Source organism: Mustela nigripes, chromosome 4, assembly GCF_022355385.1.
Source record: "Mustela nigripes isolate SB6536 chromosome 4, MUSNIG.SB6536, whole genome shotgun sequence".
Classification (NCBI taxonomy): Eukaryota; Metazoa; Chordata; class Mammalia; order Carnivora; family Mustelidae; genus Mustela; species Mustela nigripes.
The window spans coordinates 2,846,957-2,866,217 of record NC_081560.1 but is presented as its reverse complement, the minus strand read 5'-3'; the positions used below and the strand labels follow the sequence as shown (position 1 = coordinate 2,866,217).

General features: G+C 52.5%; 1 protein-coding gene across 3 annotated transcripts in view; it reads right to left on the bottom strand.

Moving 5' to 3' along the window:
• The window catches only part of PAXIP1 (PAX interacting protein 1), a 46,836-nt gene extending 27,619 nt beyond the window's left edge, over window positions 1-19,217 (bottom strand). Inside the window, exons 1-5 of one of the 3 annotated variants that reach the window (XM_059396034.1) lie at window positions 19,079-19,217; window positions 15,463-15,597; window positions 11,301-11,344; window positions 8,952-9,015; window positions 1,741-1,854 (exon numbers count right to left, since the gene is read on the bottom strand). In XM_059396034.1, the coding sequence (XP_059252017.1) occupies window positions 1,741-1,854; window positions 8,952-9,015; window positions 11,301-11,344; window positions 15,463-15,597; window positions 19,079-19,159 (438 nt within the window). In that variant the 5' untranslated portion in view covers window positions 19,160-19,217. Of the gene's footprint in view, window positions 1-1,740; window positions 1,855-4,407; window positions 4,568-8,951; window positions 9,016-11,300; window positions 11,345-15,462; window positions 15,598-15,720; window positions 16,540-19,078 lie in introns of those variants that run through there. The other 2 variants (XM_059396036.1, XM_059396037.1) reach the window with 2 other exon arrangements.
• Window positions 19,218-19,261: the final 44 nt, after the last annotated feature.

The following is a 19,261-nucleotide window of genomic DNA, read 5'->3' as shown; positions in this document are numbered from 1 at the left end:
TTACATGCCGAAGCCTGCAGCAGCTGTGAACCAGCCCTTCCCAGTATCCAACGAGCACACCCTGTCCTGTGGATTTTGTTACTAAATCCCTCCATTCTTCTCCACTTAACTGACCATTTTTAAAACTTCCAGAGTATGAAAGGTAGTTTCACTATGCTATTCAAACATTTGCGGTGTTCACTTAAAAAAAAAAAAAAAGGACTGAAAGAGATGACACTGATTTTTGTGAGCCGTCAGCTGGTCTGCGTGGCAAACGCACCCCTCCCATACGGCCTCTTCAATTATCATTTAGCTCTCCAGAAGCATTGCTCATCCCTACAAAAGCTATAAAGACTTTGTTTCCGGAGCTCCTGGGTGGCTCAGTCATTAAGTGTCTGCCTTCCGCTCAGGTCATGATCCCACAGTCCTAGGATCGAGCCCCGCATTGGGCTCCCCACTCAGTAGAAAGCCTGCTTCTCCCTCTCCCTCTGCCCCTGCTTATGTTCCCTCTCTCTCTGTGTCTCTGTCAAATAAATAAATAAATCTTAAAAAAAAAAAAAAAAAAGACTGTTTCCTTTCAAACTAAAATCAAATGATTTACTTTTAGCCATAAATTATAAAATAAAATAGCATAACCAAAGCATACTATATTTCTCTTACTGTTATGCAAAATGTAATCTTTTACTCAAACAGATTTTAAGATTCAAATCTTAAATTTTCACAGAGGATGTGTCTTCCTGGACGGTGTGGCTTACGACGTGACAACCACACCCACTGGCCCAAAACCTGTCGTCAGGAACCAGGTGATAGAAGGCCTGTGCCGGTGTCAGCTCTGCTCGGCATCAAAGCCCCAGGGACAGGTGTCTGCTTGGCAGGACCCATGCGCACCAGCCCCGAGTCACCCACCGGGCAGTGGCGCCCGGCCACAGACCGCGCACGCATCCCCCCTCCCACACAGTCAGCACAGCGCACGGAAAGCACAGTGACAGCACGGAGACTGAAGGCCGTAAGGAAACACGGAGGGGACACCAACATGTGGAAAGGTCTCACTATAAATACAATGTCCATGACGTTCAAAGGTACAAGTAACTGTTCAGGGGAGGACCAAGGTTTGGCTTCCAGAGAGCGGTAACTCTCAGATTCTCGGGTGCACCAGGATCACCCAGGGGCGGGGCCTGACACAGATGACGGGGCTCCTCACTCGCCCTCGGAGGGTGTACAGTCTGCCTTTCTAACAAATCTATAGGAAAGGCTGCAGCTGCTGACCTGGGGACCCCACCTGGGGAACCAAAAGTCGGTGGCCCCACCAGTGCTGAGAAGGGGCACCCTACAATTATCAGGATAAATGTGCTTTTATATATTCTAGATTATTAAAAAGGAAATGGCCTTGAAAACTTCACCAAATACATGTTTACGAAGTTATCCTCAGCACAGACCTTTCTAAAGACAAGTGAAGACAACGAAAACTGCCTATTTTCACAAATAAACTGGTTTTACTGGATCTGAAAGGAAACTCAAGGGGTTCAGAAAACTTTCCCCTCTTCTCCATGAAACAGACCCGCATTTCTCTGCACCTAGAGGTCAGCTCTGGCCCTGCATCGAAGCGATCAACCTCTGCCATCCTCTGTGGAAGGAGGCTGGGTCCAAGGCACACACACGAAGAGCCAGCTTGTGTAAAGGGATCTAACAATTAATTTAAAAGAAACTCAAAACATGTGACTGCAGGAAATACGGAGAGGACAGCGTTCGCGAAGTACTTACCCCCTTCGGCTCGGGGACGACCAGATGCGTGCATTTCTTGTTGAGCTGCAGCTGGCACCCCCCGCCGTAGAAGGTGAGCAGAGCCCACAGGGCACTCCTGTCGTCAGACGACACCTGACAGAGGGAGACACACATTTCAGCCTGGGCAAGGTTATCATTAAAATTACACTGCAACATTGTAACAATTCTGCCGGATCTACTTAAATCGAACTTAAGGGTATTAGTGGGGAACACAGATGAGCTTTTAGCTACTTGCTTATAGTAACAAAAACTTTCATTCTTATCATGATAGTTTTATAGACATCTTTTTTTGCCTCATCACCAAATGAATAAAAAAAGTTATATTCACACGTCAAAAAATGAATGGATTCTTTCAACGGAAGTCATAGGGAAAAAAGCAGAAGTAACTAATACATCATCCATCTTAACAACTGTAATGTTTTAAAATGTTTAAATAAAATGGCAGTATCAAAATCATTTAGGAACTCCTTAATCATTAGTAGATAGGTACTAATTACAAAATGAATAAAATATAAAGATAAAAATATAGGTATCTGTAAGGTCAGGGAAAAACATAAGTATTACTTAACCAAAGGAACTAAGGCAAGCATAGGAGTAACTGCTACGCTTGCGTAACTGATGAAGTCGATTTCAGAGCAAGTGATTCATGCTGGAAGAGAGGCTTTCATGGGAACAAAAGCAGCTACCATTTATTGCCTGCCTACTATGTGCCAGGAACTGTGCCAAGTGCTTCATAAACATTCCTAACCCTGGGGACCGCCGTGGGAAGTCAGACTTATTAGATCCACTGTACAGATCAGGAAACAGACTTAAGAAATTAGTGACTCGTCAGAAAAGCTGGCTTTTAAAATCCAGGTCTGTCTAAACCCAGGCCTATCTGCATTTCCCCACTGCTCTATCCTTCTTTAAGGGCAGTTACTACCAAAAATAATTTCTAAAAAATAAAATTTTAGATTCTAAAAGACAGAAGAAACAAAAGGGTGTGTTAATTAATTCTAAGGTAATCATTTAACAAAGTGAATTTTTTTCCTGGATCATTGATTATAAATTGAGGGTTATGGTTGTTAAGAATCCTGAATGCTGTCTCAAGTTAATTGTGAAAACTTTATAAACAGCATGTTTTTGAAACCTGCCATTATTCAGCTTGCCAGAGCTCTAACATTTTACATCTACTTTCATCCACTTTACAAATATTTCTAGAAATTACTCTGCATTCCACACTACCGTGACTACTACTAAGAACACACTGATTTCATAAAATCACCTTGAAAAATCACTACTTTGTATCTTTTTTAGTTAGTCACTGTCCCATTTCAGAGACTGGACAAGAAAACCTATTTTACTAGCGGCTTTCACAAAACCACTGATCTCCTGCCACATCTGGAGGGGTGAGATTTAACTACATGACAGTAGAGCCTACTCCAATGAATCGTTGAGTCATCTTTATCAAAAATGAAATGAAAGACATAGAACCTCGGTCTGCCTCCTGTGGTGTGCCGGGGGGGAAAGGAGCGACCACAGGTAGTCTAGTCTGTGGCTCTGGCCGGCCTGCGTCCCAGGCCTGGGTCTCAACCAGGACAAGGGTGCTGCTGTGGAAAGAACACTGGCTGGGAGAGAGGGAGACCCGGGACAGGTCCGCGGCCTCCAAAACTAGCTCCTGTCCACCTGGAAGACTTCCATGAACCAGGTCCCTCCTCGATGCGAGTCTGGGTTAAATGACTTCAAACATCCACGCCAGACCATTTAATGAGTCTGTATCAGCATGATTAATAACTAAGAATGTTCTTTCCACACTCGATGTTAACAGTTATCTAGTGGTGTAGAATTACGGGGATATTTTTGTTTCCATTTTTATACTTTTCTGTATTTTCCAAATTTTCAAGAGCATTAATTTTATAACTGGGGAAAAGTGTTTGTTTTTTTTTTTTTAAAAAAAGAAAGCAATCTTCATAAACTACACATCTCATCATCTTGGCTAGCAAAGCCTGGACGTGACCTCGATTCCTGAAGGCCGAAGCTGCTTCCATGGCAAGCCCGGCCGACCTGATGGAGTGGCTGCCGACCCCCTGGGCCCCGCCCACACCCCTATCTCCAACCACAGCCACGTGTGCGGCACCATCTGGCTCCATGCCCTCCCCACCCTGGGTTCCCACTCCGCTCCCACTGCCCCCAGCCTCCCCCGCAGAAGCATCTGCAGGCCGCTCAGGCTCAGTGAACTGAGCATGGCCTTGCTTTCTCTCCCCAGCAGCTCTCCTCGGAGGATGGAGCAGAGCACCGTCAGCTCACCCACGCCCCCGCTGAGTAAGTGCTTCCTTTAGAGCAATGGGGAACACCGGCCCTTCTTGGGAGGTCTCACAGAAGTAGGACACTCCTTGGGTCCAGCAGCCTCCCTGAATTTGTCCTTGTCCCACCGTGATTAGAAACTACAATAATCCCGATTAAAGTTGGGGATCTAAGAATCAGGTCTTAAACTTCTCCGAGATCTCTCACAGTACCTAGTACAGTACCAGGCACATGGGTAGGCAGTCAAGAAATACTTGATTGAGGTGCAGAATGGAAAGGGCTTTTATTTTCAGTCTTCAAGATTTAAGTCACGACCCTGGCCAGGCTCTCCATCAGACTCTTGACCTGTCCCCGGAAACCTACCCAGCACATTACAACGGGGCCCCCGCCTGCATCGATACCGGGTCAGGAGAAGGCAGATGGTGTCTGTGCTTCTCAGCTTCTGCTGCCACAAGCTCCCTTCCCTACCTCTCCCTGGGAGAGCTCTGGAAGCCTCCAACAAAGAGCTCCAGCTCGTATCAACACCCTGACGGGGAAAAGACAGAAGGTCACCGAGAGCCACCAAGCAAACAGTCCTTTCGTAAAGGCGGGGTCCTGCCTGATGTGCGCGTGTGCACGTGCAAGTGCTCCAGTGTTCTGCTGCCTGGTGCAGACCAACCACCGCGACGGCTCCCTCTTGGCATGATTTCCACACCTCGCACTCCCTTGTACCTTTGTGTGTACTACAACGTGCGGCTTACTCGCGGTCTGTCTCCCCTTCTAGAATGTACACTTACTGAGGAGCAGACAGCCCATGTGAATTGACCTGTACCCCTGGGCATTACTCCTGTCACCAAAGATGTACTCGTCAAGTGTCTGCTGCACCCAAGTCCATCAGCTGCACACCGGGCACACCGTCTGTTACTCCTTCTTAAAACTGATGTTAACACTTTTTAGCAACCACAAAGTATCAGTGTCCCCAGGGTACTTTTCTTAACCAGGGTCTGGTTGATGAAAAACCATCAAGTAAAATCTTGTCCATCCTTATCCGATCAATCCTCATGAACTCAAAAGCGCAGCTTTGTATTATGGGATCCCATGACTCCCTGGGGATTCCAAGTCACCATCCCCGTGATGAACGGAGTACCAAGTGATCCACAAAGATCATTCGGATGCTGGATTCCAATTTTATTACCTAATGAATTTGCTAGAAGGATACAGACACTGTCAAAGGTCCTCCTAAACTCACTTTTCTCTCTACCACGGACCCATCCACTGCCCACAATGAGTTCTGCACCTAGATACAACTCTAGGCGCTGGGCCACTTTCCAGACCACACGACCAAAGGACGCCTGCTCACCTCCGCCTGTGTGCCCTCTACCACATAGCTGGTGCCTTTTCCACAGGCTGTCCAGTCCCTCTCCCCACTCCTCTGGTGACTACACCTGCGTCTTCTCAGGCCAGAACCGGAGATCCACAGGGACCCCTGAGGCCGCATGACGGCCACCAGAGCCATCAGCAGTCCCGTGTCCCTGTCCAGCACCCTTGCCCTCCTCCTCTCCCGGGTCACAGGTAGGACCGAGGGGACCAAACAAGGCCACGCACAACTCCCTGCCACAAACTGGCGCTGCACACCTCTGCCCGGGGTGCTGCTCGCCTCCCGTGACAACAACCAGCTGCAGCTGATTTCATCCCTGGTTTCTGAAGACCATATCCTCCTCCCCAGACCACCTCTACCTATGCTCAAGTCTTTTCTTCCCAAATCTTCGCTGCACACTACCTAAGCTCTCTTCCTGGTTACATGCCTTTCTGCCTTCTTCTACAAGAAGCTAATTCCCTGCCCTTCATGCCACATGTCCACGGCCCCCCACTTGGGTAGCAGGTCAACACCCCAACTCAATGTGTCCCAAGCCGACGTCACCATCTTCCCTGAGAAGCGCAGAGGAGCGCAGAGAAGCACTGCGGGCACTGCCGCCTCCTCCTCCGTCCCGAGAACGCCCAAGTCACCAAGGCCCGCTGCTTCCTGTCTGGGCCTCGTGTGCACAGCACCATCCAGGATCCAAACCTCTGCCTCAAGTCCAAGACCGCGCGCCTCCCTCCCGCCCAAACCCCCATCCTCTGCCGCCCGCCCGTGTCCTGCCACTGCTCCCAGACCTGCTGCACCTACGACCGTAAGGATTTTAACTGTTTGCTTTCCTGTGTTTTCTGAACGTCCTAATGCAGATACATGTAATGCAGAGTTAAATATGTGAGGAAAAGGAAAGCAGCAGCCTACTGGCTACTTTCGAGAGCTCAAACTCCAACACCTGGTTTCCGCTGCTGTGTCCCCCACCGTCTACCCTCCTGCCCCGCAAGGACGTGCCTTTGCTCCCCGGCGCCCTCCTCCTCTCTCCTTCCGTGTGGCTCTACCGCAAACACCCCTACCTTCCCCATTCCTGCTCGATTTCCGCCCACTCTTTCAAGCCCCTCAGGTCTGACATTTCCCCGCCCCACAGGCTTCCCCTCCTCTGCCGTCCACACTCAGGCCTGCGCTTGTGAACTCACAGACATCGGGGCCACGGGATTCTGCACAGCACACAGCAGGTCGTGTGTACCATAACCTTTATGTTAAGTGCCTAAAATAAGATCTGCTACGTTTAATATAACCTTTATTAAATAGAATTTTTTTTCTTAAGACTGAAAGTGTTCTCTAATGGTAAACTCAATTAATATTTCATGACGTCTGATTACCAAATTTAAAACCCTGAAATCAGGGCCCCGGGGTTGCTCAGTAGGTTAAGCCTCTGCCTTCGGCTCAGGTCATGATCTCAGGGTCCTGGGATCGAGCCCCACATCGGGCTCTCTGCTCAGCAGGGAACCTGCTTCCTCCTCTCTCTCTCTGTCTGCCTCTCTGCCTACTTGTGATCTCTGCCAAATAAATAAAATGTTTTAAAAAAATAAATAAAACCCTTAAGTCATTTTCTATTCACATATTTTTACTTTTCTTATTTATTTCCCCAACTCAGGTCTGCTAAATACCATGTCACTGTGATCTCAGTCCCTGAAAAGACCGTGGGACTCCCTGCCCCAGCTTCTTCCTCTTTTCATTCAACTTGAACCCACCGGATAGCGGGCTCCAAATCCCCAAGCCCACAAATCCAATAAGTGAAAATAAAATTAAATGCAAAATTCACATTTTAGCCAAAATACACTGTGTTTATGCATTAAGGAATAATAATAATGTCTTCATTTAGAAAACTTTCCTGGTATTTATTGTACGTTTGGAACATACAGAGAAGTATAAGGGAAAATGAAACTCACACAGAGCCACAGCCCTGGTCTTTAAAAGGTTTTCATTTTGGCCAACTTCAAAGACCATTATGGTCATATACATTTATAGCACAGATGTGAAAAACACTGAAAAATACAAGTATCGACAAAATTCCTGTTCTTAAGAGAAAAGAGGAAAAAAGGCCAAGATTTCAAGGATTCCTATTAAAAGAATGTAGCAAAAACAATAAAATTTGTAATTCTAAAGAACATCAGGAATTTACAAGAGATACAAATAACAACCAAGCAGCCCTCCCTGAACCTGGCTACTGCATGGCCAGGGCAAGGCGGAACAGAGACAGGGCGGCCACTGGCACGAGAGGGTCACCCGGCTTCAGGGCTCCGCGTGGCAGGGACAGGACTCCTAGCTCACCTAACACCTCTGACAGGTCCTTTCCTCAAGGCTGCCACAGGGATGAGGCCATGCTGCTCCTCACCAGGGTCACGGCGGGAGCAGGTCTGCAAGGCAGCACTGCGCACACCCCCTCCCTGTTGCCAAACACACTGCCCCATGCAATTTCCCAGCGAGCTCCGACAGCACCGGCTGGGCTGGTTATGGTGGCTTTTTACAGTTTGAGGGTTTTCCAGCTGGCGGTGCAAGAGACAGAATACAATTTAAAAATACTGAATATTCACTTTCCCGCTTTCCAATTCCCACTGCTGGCGTTTTGGTCCTTCTTTTCAGATACTTCTCTCTGTCACTTGGTTACCAAGTAAAACACACACTCTTAATGGCCTCCTCTCCCCCCACTGAAAGCCTTTCCCGTCTCCTCTGTTTCCATAAATCCTAATTCGAACCTGGCTCCGTAGTTAGGCTGCTGTGTAAGTGCACGGAACAGGTTTCTGAGCCATTTCCAAACACAGGATGACCTCAATTTTGCCCCAGGTTCACCCCAGCCTACGTAGCGCTCTGCTGAGCACCTTCACCCATCCATCTGCCCTCACCGCTACCAGTTCAGGACAAAATTCTAAACCTCAGCGACCTGTAGGGGAAACTAACTGGAGTATTTTAGGGCTCCTGACTGAAAAACATCTGTGGAAAACGGCCGCACGGACGTGCACTTGCCCGCAGGGAGGGGAGCCCATCTGCGGGAATGTGGCCCCGGACGCCGGTCACAAGCTGGAGAGTGGACAGTTTCACCTCGGTGCGAGGAAGATGCTCACGTCGTGGGTAATACAGTGTGTCGAATGTTCTGCCACACTCGTTACTTGTAATTCCTCTTATAAAAAGTTGTGAGTTCATTTCTCTGTCTTATCTACTGAGGTTTTATTTTTCTTATTGATCTAAATTGAGCCCTTTACTAAAAAAGTTCTTTGCCTTTATGACTGAGTTTTTCTTGTCAACTTAAATAATTTCATTTTTCCTAGTTTGTCATATTCAAATTCTGTATCTTTGTAATTCTTCGGATTAGAAAGACCACTTTTACCCATTAAAACTTCGTATCTTAAAGACCAAGCATAAATATTTAAATAACTAAGTGGGTCATAAGGTTACACCCAATACGCAGTTTAGCAAAGAGCTTCTTTAAAACTGGCTCAGCAACAGGCCGAAATCAAATCGTACACAAACTCAGGACTGTCACATGGGAATAACACGAGACAGCTGTAGCCACACTTACCTGGGAGAGGCAGGCAGTGATTCCAAAAAAAATCTGACAGGACTCTGGAGAAAAACCATTTACTCTGTTTGATAGTTATTAAGATTCCAATGGAATGAGATTAGTGCACACGGCATCCCGCTCAGACGGCATCCCGCTCAGACGTCCGGTCTGCCCCACGCCCGCCCTCCCACCGCATCTGTGTAAGAGAGAGACTCGGGCTGTCCAAGAGCAAGACAGGCAGAGGAGAAGGCGCGGCTGGGGGAACCGGAGGGGCAGGGCGGCTGAGGGAAGCAGCGTCAGATCCGGCGTCACCGGGGACACCATCCATCCCGCAGGGACAGCACCCTCGCAGGGAGAACCTCTGCCCTGAGAGCCAGCTCACCCCCCACCACACCAACACACACACACGCACACACACGCACGCACGCACACACACACGCGGCACGGCCACTGTCGTGAAGGCAGATGCAGTCCGGGGTCTGTTTCAGAAGGATGGGCCGCTGGAACCGGCGCGGGATGGTGGAGAACCGCCCACAAAGGAACGTGCGTTCCCGTCTTATCACCACCACTAACTTCACGCACTTGGGCCCGAGCAGCTCTGAACTTCAGTTTTCCCTTTGTGAAAATAAGAGTTAAAGATATTCCTTATCCCTCCCGGTTCTACAGCTCTGAGTTTTAAAATTCATTCGCGATTAAAATTCACTCAGAAGAGCTTCCTGCGTGCCAGACGCTGAGCGCCCGGCCGGACGCCGCCGCGGCCCCTGGGTGTCTGCGCGCTGCGGTCTACTCAAAGCGCACACAACGACGGAAGAATCTGGAGTGTCTACCATTCGAAATGGGTTAGAGCATTACTTTGTTCTTCCTACAGGAGAAGAGTGTACCCACTGAGATCAGTGAATTAAGAAAAACCGATCAGACTGAAAACTCCGCCCCCGTCTCCTCCAGGGCCCCGCGGAGAAGCCGGAGCGGGAGCGGAGCCCGTCTGACCGCGCTGCACCCTGCGGCCCCTGACATCGGGCCCTCAGCCCCACTATCCATGATCGCTTCCAACCTCCTACCCTCGCGTCAAGGATTTCCTCCTTCCAAAGACCTGGGGGAACACGGACAAAGGCAGATCCAGTGCCGCCCAACGGTCTGCAGGCTTCCCCTACCGTCCCTTCCAGCGGTTCTGGAACAGGCCAGTAAGAACTCCGGGGGAATGACGGCTTCTGAAGATCCTGACCCTGACCCAGGATCCAGGGCAGGAAGAACTAACCTCTCATTCAAAATCACCCCTCCCTCTCCCAGGCTTCCCCCAGGCCCCGCCGCCCCCGGGCTTATAAACACTACACCAACTCGCAAGAAACCAGAAGAGTAAAAACAGAAATGGATTTCCCTTAACTCTAGGATTCTAGGAATCCTAGAACTTTTGAGCTGGAGATGCTGGAGTCCGGCACATCCCCTACGAACTGCTTACTAAGGGATGTTTCTGCTTATTTGACGTCACCCATAAATGTTTAACATAAAAAGATTCCCTCGATCTACGTCAGTTCAGTAAGTAAAGATGCACTCACGGAACCGCCTGGCAGAGCTGCAGAACAGCACCGGAGAAGGCCGGCAGCCCTGCCCGAGTCCGCAATTTTCACATCACGGGGTGCTACCAGGTGCCTCCACCAGCACGTCCCGCCTGCCGGGACTGTCCATGCAGCCCCACGTGGCCAGAGGGCGACAGAAGCCATGTGGCTCAGGACGCGGACAGTAGCCCGACGTCTCCCATAGGCGGGGAGGAAGGGGCTCTGGAGCCGGACTCAAGAAATGAGGCAAGGGACACCGGCATGGAGGCAGCTCCTCGAGGCAGCTCCTCGAAGCAACAAGAGCTTCGTGATCTCTAGTCTTCGTACCCAGCCCGCAGCAGGTATCAACACGTGTCTTCAATAAACCTTTTACCCAGTGTCATCAAAAAGAACAGCAATCCCCGGAACTAGAAGTGCTCTGCTATTGTCTTCCCCATCTATCCTTCCAATAACTCATGACCGGGTTCAGGCAGACTTGCACTCTGATCAGTATTCCACCTAACGAGACGTCACAAAGACGGGCTGTTCCAGAGACAAGAAAACTGAGGTCCAGAGAAGCAGACTGCCGGAGATCAGAAAGCCCAGTCCCAGAATGAAAGCGCCCCCAGGTTCCAGCCCAGAGATGTTCCCCCAGAGCTGGTGCCCCTCCCTCCAGAGGTGATGAAAAAGCACCGGGTGCATAAAACCCGATGCAGAATGGAAAACAGGAGGGACAGAGAACGCACACACACCAACTGCCCTAACTAAGGAACCCACCGGGTTCCCACGTCAGTCTTAAACCCAGATTCCCTTCTCCCTTCCCCAAAAAGGATACGGCAGAAGAGCTCCACACTGAACGGACAAAATCACCCAGGACGGCTGAAAAAGAAAACATGAACTCAAGTCAAAAAATATTTTCAATTTATCATCAAAATGACATGATTTTCATCAGCACTGCTCCTAGAAATTAAAAGCTGTTATAACAACTATAAAGCACCTAGGTCACGAGCATTCCAGTAAAAAATATCAAAGATTAGTCATTAATGCCTGAGGTGAAAAGCTGAATTAGAGAATGAAGCACTGCCACATATTTTAACAATTTTTAGAAAAATTTAAATTCAAGGCATACACATTTACTACTGCGTAAGTGTCTAGGCCAGCCGGAAACTGCCCTCACAACTGAAGGACAGGGACCTGACAGCCACCCCACCCCCTCCCCATGCTGGTACATCGGCCGCTCCCCGGTTCCCAGCTTCAATCCTAAATCCAAGTGTAAATTCACGAGTGTTTTCAGTAAATTCCTACAGATACTACATTTGTAAACCATGAGAAGTCTCTGGTCATTTTTTACAACTTTCAAAATTCAGATTATAAAACCTTAGCTTATTACTACCTTTTGGGCTAATTTATATTTTTTTAAAAATTTACCTTACATTTCTACATTTAAGTTACATTAAACCATGTAACACCCCATTCAGCCAGCTGAAAAGTCCAGAAACTTCCACCCGCTGAAATGTACATGCGTATGTTTTATTCACGCACCAATCTATTCACCCAGCACTCGTCGAGAACCTGCTCTGTGCCGAGGGTGCGAGCGCCGCGGACAGAACCGGGAAGGGGGGCACGTGCTCCCCGCTCTCCGGCACCTCGTGCCCCAGCCTCAGGAGCCCCCCACCGCCTTCCAGCCTGGTCATGCAGACTCAAAAGGACTTCAGAGAGCCAGGTCCCCGTCCACAGAGTTCCAGCCTCCGTTTAGAACCCCGCGCCTTCTGTGAAAGGGTGTGGGAATACTGGGTATTTTAAGAAAGAAAATGAAGACTGGCGGCACTTGGGACGGTTCTCGCACGACGACTGGGGGCTTCGGCTGAGCACACTCGTGTGCGATCAGGTACGCTGCGCTGGAAGCCAGCACTTCACGTTTCTGACCACGCTTCAGGCCAGTGTGTCTTTGCATTTTCTGATAATCCGGGGCAAGCTTCAGGGAAGTTGAAGGGGGCTGGCCGGCATCAGGAACCGCTACTGGCTCTGACTCTTGTACAATCAACGTCATGCCGCAGGCCGAGCTTTCTCCTCCGCAGTGAAGCCCAGAGCCCCGCGGAGACCTTGGTGGCGTGGCTTAGCACCAGGCTGCTTTCCAGAAACCAGCCTTTCTACTTATCCCCTCGCCTAGAGTGCAGGGGGTTTCAGAGCTTGGGACGACGCACTGGGATAGGATTTGGGCAGGTGAAGGTGGGACTTTTCTCGAAGGCCCTGGGAGAGGTGACTTTGAATGGAGGAATGTGACCACAGAAGGAAGCAGACACTGGAAAGCCACCCGTTCCGACCACCATGCAGCAGACACCCTGGAAGTGTCCCTTTGCGAACTTGGGAGAGGTGGCAAGTATATAGGCCTGTTTAAGGATTCAGGGCTAGTCATGATGTCCACGCACAGCAGACCCGCGCTCGGACCCTCATTCAGGGGGCTCTAGGCAAAATAACCCCAAGTCGGTAGGAAACACCAACAATAACAGAGCAGATATGGACAACGAGAAATGCAGAGTAACGAGGAGCTATTTATCCCAAAGGCCAACAACAAATATATACAAATACACCCACCGTAAATTGCCATAATTAACACGTCCAATGATGCCCTACAGTCACTGAGAAAAATATTTCCATTAAAAAAATTATTCTGTAAGTTCGGGTGCCTGAAGACACAAGTTTTAAACATCTATATGATTCAAATACATAAATAACAGGCCATCACCATGCATTAGGAGGCCTTATTTTTAAAACGCATTCGTCAAATTAGTAAGTTAAAGGCCAAGGGATCTGCCTCCATCCGCTGAACTCAGACAAAGAGCCTGACGGTCTAGCAGTATCGTCTGGGGGTGCACACAAAATGCCGGGTCAGCTCTGACAAATCCACCCTCCTGGCATGTAGCGCTGTAGGCCCCAGACAGGACAGGCCCTGCCACAAATCCCGAGCAGCCTGGAGCTGGGAGGTGGATGCGAGGAGTGTGCCCGGGGCCTCGTTTCAAGCTACCGCAGCCAGAGCGAAAGTGCGGGATGGGGGCCCATGAAGCGAGATTGGCGAAATGGTGATAATTACAGGAGCTGGGTAATGGGTATTTTATGCAGCCTTATTACAGCCTGACTTTTCCAGAAATGCAACATGTGAAGAGAAGAAGACTGCTGTTCGAGCTCAGCCTTCTAGCCAGGGCTGATCACCCTTCTGAAATGCTACCTCCCAGCCGGCGACCCCACCCGCAAGCTCTGGGGACGGGCCCACATCTGCGGCAGTGACTGTACGCGGGACCAGTCCCAGCAGCTCACCTCCTGGCCCCATCTTCCATGGACCTGTGCCCAAGGAGCGACACACTGAAATACACATTATTTATTTTCTTTTGTTTCTCCTTTGTGTTCCAGTCTGGGGAACTTACACATAACACGCACATCCGGGTTTTAAATTACGGGACGTTCTCTCACATATAAATAAAGCGATACTCTGACATATGAAGGAATCTGACATATACATAAAAGGATAATACAAAGCGCTTGCTGCAAAAACGAGATTTAAGAACCACTGCTCTAAATGGTCTGCAGCAGCCACCTGAGCGCGAAGGTTGGATGCTGAGGCTGCCCCTTTTAAGCTCGCTGTCCGACTGCACGATCCAGGTGAAGTCACCGTCATGAGACAAAGGGCTCCAGGCTGCTGAGGGAGTGGAGATCCGGTCCCCAGAGCTAAGGATGAATGGAAGCAAACCAGAGACCAAAGCAGGGTCCCAGGGGCGGAAGTGCACGCGTCACAAGGCTCTCTCGCCGAGTGGAGTCCGGTGAAGCAAGCAGCAGCCCTGCTGGTGTTCGGGCTGCACGAAGGAACTGGTCGTGGCGAAACAAGGAGTCTAGAGCAGGATGGTGACCACCGCATGTCATTGCCGCACATTAAGTCACTCTGAATAACACAGCTGTCCCCTAGAGAGTGTGGTTTCTGAGAATCTTCTCATGAGACAAATCGGCATTCAGGTTTATTTTCAAAAATCAGGTTCCTAAGCCCGCAAGGCGGTTTCAGACCCTGGGTACTGACGAGCTGCAGATTTCCCAGGGCCAGCCAGCTTCTTGGCACCGCAGCCTAACTTACTGGCTCTCTTCCTAACTCCTAGCCTCTCCTGTTATTAAACCATGATAATTCTCATACTGATTTTTAGGCAGAGTATTTGACAGCATAAAGTGGTAGTGGAACTGAACTGTTTTAAAACAAACATGTTAACACCTAGGATCAGAAAAAAATTGAAGGACCAAAACTACAAAATCACATCTCAAAGCATGCATTTAACAGCAGTCAACTCAACCACGAGGAGCAAGAGAACAGTATAGAGGGTGCAGACCAACAAACTCCAAACAAGCCACCCACCAGCTAAGGCCCCCACTTTCTAGAACACACCACCCAGAGTCAGCTTGACAGCGGTTCCCATGATGACCACCTGGTGGACAGAGGGACCAACGGTCATCACGACGCTGTCGGAGCAGTTAAACAGCACCGCAAATGGGGGGCAGGACTTCCTCCAACATGTCCAGCTGGAAATTCAGACCACTTGCCACAGCAGGGATGGAAAGTGGTCCCTGGAGGAGTCATGTCCTGACAGGACTCCGCCTGCCTGGGAGTGAGCACAATTTCTCATGGGTCCCCAGTGCCCACCGCTGTAGGCTGACACACCCATTTCCAGGACGCGTCCCTGACGTAAAGAGCTCCAGGCAGGAAGGAACTAGGGCCACACCACAGCAGGTGCTGAGCGGACTGATCAGTCACCTGTGACGGACAGAAACCTGGCCGCGGCAGGATCCCACGCAACGGGCCTTATGCTGCCGTAGGCTACCGCCGTGCGGGAAGAGCTCTGTCCACCGGCAGCTTCCTACACGAAGCGGACTTGGGCAAACGCTCGGAGTCCCAGTGAGATTTTGCATTGCCTTCAGGACACATAATGAAGCGTATGAAGTTAATGAGACTTACTACTGACCTTAACTACAGGTAAATCAAAGACTTCCCGAGCTTCTCCAACCTCAGGATTGTCCCCGTCTTCAGAAATTATGTGGGAGGCTAGTGCGTTGTAGGACACTTCCTTAGCTTTCCCAGCTTTGAGGAGCTGGATGACCTTCAAAAAACCACACAAATTAAAATGAAAAACACCGCATTTCATTCTTGATTTACACAAACTGTTGTGAGCGATGAAAATTCCAACAGAAACACACCACGTTCACCATACAGAATTCCTAACCATTTACTCGAGTCACGTGCCATCAGACATCTGATGACAGTAGGAAGCAGCAGACCCTGATCCGCTGACCCAGGAAGCCTGCAGGCTGTGAGCCCGGGGCTAGGTAGTGTCTCGGTCTTGAAAACAGAAGGTCTGTCGGACACTTCAGAGCTGAGACGAGGCATCCAGGGTCAAACGTCAAGGCTTAGGGACAGGAAGCTTCACCACACACGGGAAGGTTTCCAGAAGAGGAGCTACACGAGCAGAATCTTGACAAACTTAAGGAGTTAGCGAGACCAAAACGCATGCGCTCTTGGGAGGGAGAAGAGCCTTCACACGCTGGACACGTGCCCCTTCAGACTGTCACGTGCTTCACGAAACTGTCTGCATTTTACTCTCATACAGAAATGTCTTCTGGAGCAACACAAGGGCTTTTGCTGGGAAACGGCACGACCAGATTTTACCGAAGATTGTGGCCAGTGCAAGAAGAACGGACTGAGTCCGAGACAACTGCAGCCGCCCGGGGGAAAGCAGCAGCAACTGACCCGAGGACTGTCCCTAGGGAAAGAGGGAAGCGAGAATGCAGGAGACCCGGTGCCTGGGAGGGGGCAGGAGCAGGAGAGAAAGTGCTGGGGACACAGCAGCAGCACGCACGGAGGAGGAGCTGGTGAGTGCGAGGCGCGGGCAAGAGAACTTCTTCACCGCGGAGCACAGCCTTCCACGCCAGCTGGAAGGTCTAGGAAATGACATCAGTGGGACCTGGAAGCCGTGGGTCCCCACCAGCGGGGAGCCGATGGTGGCCAAAGCTCTGAGAGTGAAGTCCCCAGGTGCAGAGCAGTAAGTGAACCGGAGGCTACTCACCTGCCAGAGACTTCAGGGACAGATGCGGGAGAAGGCAGAGCCGGAGGAGCCCCGGCGTGCACCACGCATGCCGGTGAGCTGATGCCCGCTCAGCGCGGTTTAGCCCCAAGTTGGTAAATTTTCTCAGAATACTTTATCGAGCATCCAGAGATGGCAACTAGAGCTATGCTAAGTATTTGTTCAATGAGTGAAAACAAAACAAAACAAAAACCAGTGGCTGTAGCCACAGGTCACCTCCAGGCACCGGCTCAGCCCGACCCGCAGGACACGGCACCCTCTCGACCTCAGGCTCTCCCCGTCCACGCACGGGCAGCGGAGCTCCCGCGGGTCCTCACTCGCTTGCACGCACCCCGGGCCTCCTCTGCTTCCTCTTGCTGACAAACCGCGTGGAGCCGCAGACCAACCTGCCTTCCCTTCCTCACGGCCTCCTCACGGGCCTCCTCACGCTGCACCACCGTCGCCGGCCCTTCCGGCAACTCTACTGCACTACGGACTCTTCACGGACAGAAAGATGCCCAAACCGTCTCACACGACGGAGTGTGTCTTACTAGACTCAGCTCGTGTCGGGGCAGCAGGTGGACTGCTTACCCTGGTCATCCCAGACACATGAACACCTCCGTTCCTCAGCGCACACGGTCCGCACAGAGGACATGGCCTCACCCTCCTCGGCTTCCACGTCCAGCTCCGCACCCCCCCCCAAGACGCCTCCCTTCCGAGAGCTCAGTGGTGCCACTTCCTCCGCACCGCAGCAGCGGGCAAGTCTGTCCTCGCCGCACCTCCCACGCTACGCCATGCCTCCAGGAGGGCTCCCCAGTCCTGGGCCATGAGGGGGCCTCCAGCAGAGCCATCACGTTCCGTTCACCTTCCGGTTACACGGCCACCAAGCCAGCCCCTTAACAGCTACGAGATGTTCAATGGACGTGAACGTTCAGAATCCGTATTTATAAGATGCAGGGAATCAACGTCCTGACTCTAAATCGTTTAGAAAATATACGGTTTCACATCGAAGTGGTTTGCCAAGGACATTTTAAGCACTTAGATTTGACTCATAGTTGAGCAAATATGGTTCCAATTCAACTTGTTCCAGGTTTTAAGTAACATTTGGTTCAAGTCCCTCCTAAGAGCCAAAGTCCTACAACGACACGGAGAGTAGGGAGGCGCAGGGGGCGGATGTTCGTGAAAGAGAAAATGATCAATACTGGAAACAGCGGCCGGGCGCGCATCAGGGCCGCGCGGGGTGCAGCACCTGCGCCCTCAGATCCAAGGCTCAGTCTCACCCCATAGCCACAGCAGGAGGAGGATCCACCTCGGGGGTCGCGCATGGGGGCTGGTTAGGTTTAGGAAGATGCCCGCAGACCAGCCTCTGCAAGGCCAAGACCCTCAGCGCCCGCAGCTCGCCCAGGCCAGCCCAGACCGCTGGAACCCGCCTCCGCTGTGCGGACGGAGGCCCGGTCACCGGCTCCGCCTTCCCTGGCCTCCACGCTGGGCTCTCGGCGCTGAGACCCCCGGGTACCGGGAGCCGCACACCCTCCAGAGAAGGCGGCCCTGAGAGGATCCACCCGCAGACGTTCCCCGGGATCCGCTCCCGAGCGGCGAGCGCGACACAGGACGCCCGGCGGGACGGCTGCTGCGCCCAGAAGCGCACAACCTCCTGCGGCAGAGCCCGTTCGCGCTCGCGGGGGTCCCGGGGCTCCCGTGACCGCCAAAGCCCGTCGGAAGATCGAGGACCGGGAGGGCCGGGAGGGCGCACGCGGCCGCACACCCGCGGCGGTGCACTGCGCCCCCGGCAGCCCGGACCCGGTTCCTCGTGGAGCTCCAGCCGCTCACGCGTCCCCTCCGGGAGCGCAGACACTCGGGGAGGCAGCAGGGGGGGCGCTCCCCGGCCGCTCCTGCCCCGGCCGCTCGGACGCCCCACCGCGCCGGGACGCCGGGCCCCACCAGGCGAGGCCGGCGACGACCCACGCTAGGCCCGGGCCCGCCCCCCACGCCCTCCCTCCTCTCCGGTCACAAAGTCGCCCCTCCACGCCGGGCCGTCCGGAGCCCGCGCCCCGGGTGCCGCCCCCGCGGACGGTCCCCGCAGAGCGCGACCCGATCTCCGACCCGACCGTCCAGCTCCCCCACGCGCGGGTCCTGAAGACCGCCGCCCGTCCGGCCCCCCGCCGCGCAGCGCACCCCCGCGGCCCCTCGCCCCGCCAGCTGCCCCCGCCCGCAGGACCCCGCGTCCCGTCCACAAGGTGCGGCGGAGCACCGCCCGGCCCGCGCCCGGGTCCCTCCGCAAGTACGCCAGACCCCTCCCCCGCAGGTCGCCGGCCCCGCGCGCGCCGGGTCCCTCATCCCCCGCCCCCCGCCCGTCCGGCCACCGGCCTGCTCGGCGCCAGGTGGCCCGGCCTCCGCGCAGCCAGGCCGGCGGGGCGGCGGGGCCCGGACGTTGTGCGCCCGGGCGCGCGACCGCGGCGGGAGCGGGTCCGGGTCGGGGACGCGGAGGGCTGCCGGCCGGCGGGCGGGGGCGGCGCGGTACCTGCGGGTCGATGTCGCCCACCGCGTAGTACTTGACCTCTCGGAACATGTCCTCGGGAACTTTGGGCGCCGGGTCCGACATGGTGGCGGCGGCCGGACGGCTCGGCCGCGGCTCCCGCCCCGCCCGGCGGGGCCCGCTCCCCAACGGCGCGGCCGGGGCCCGGTCCTGCGAGTCGGGCCCGCT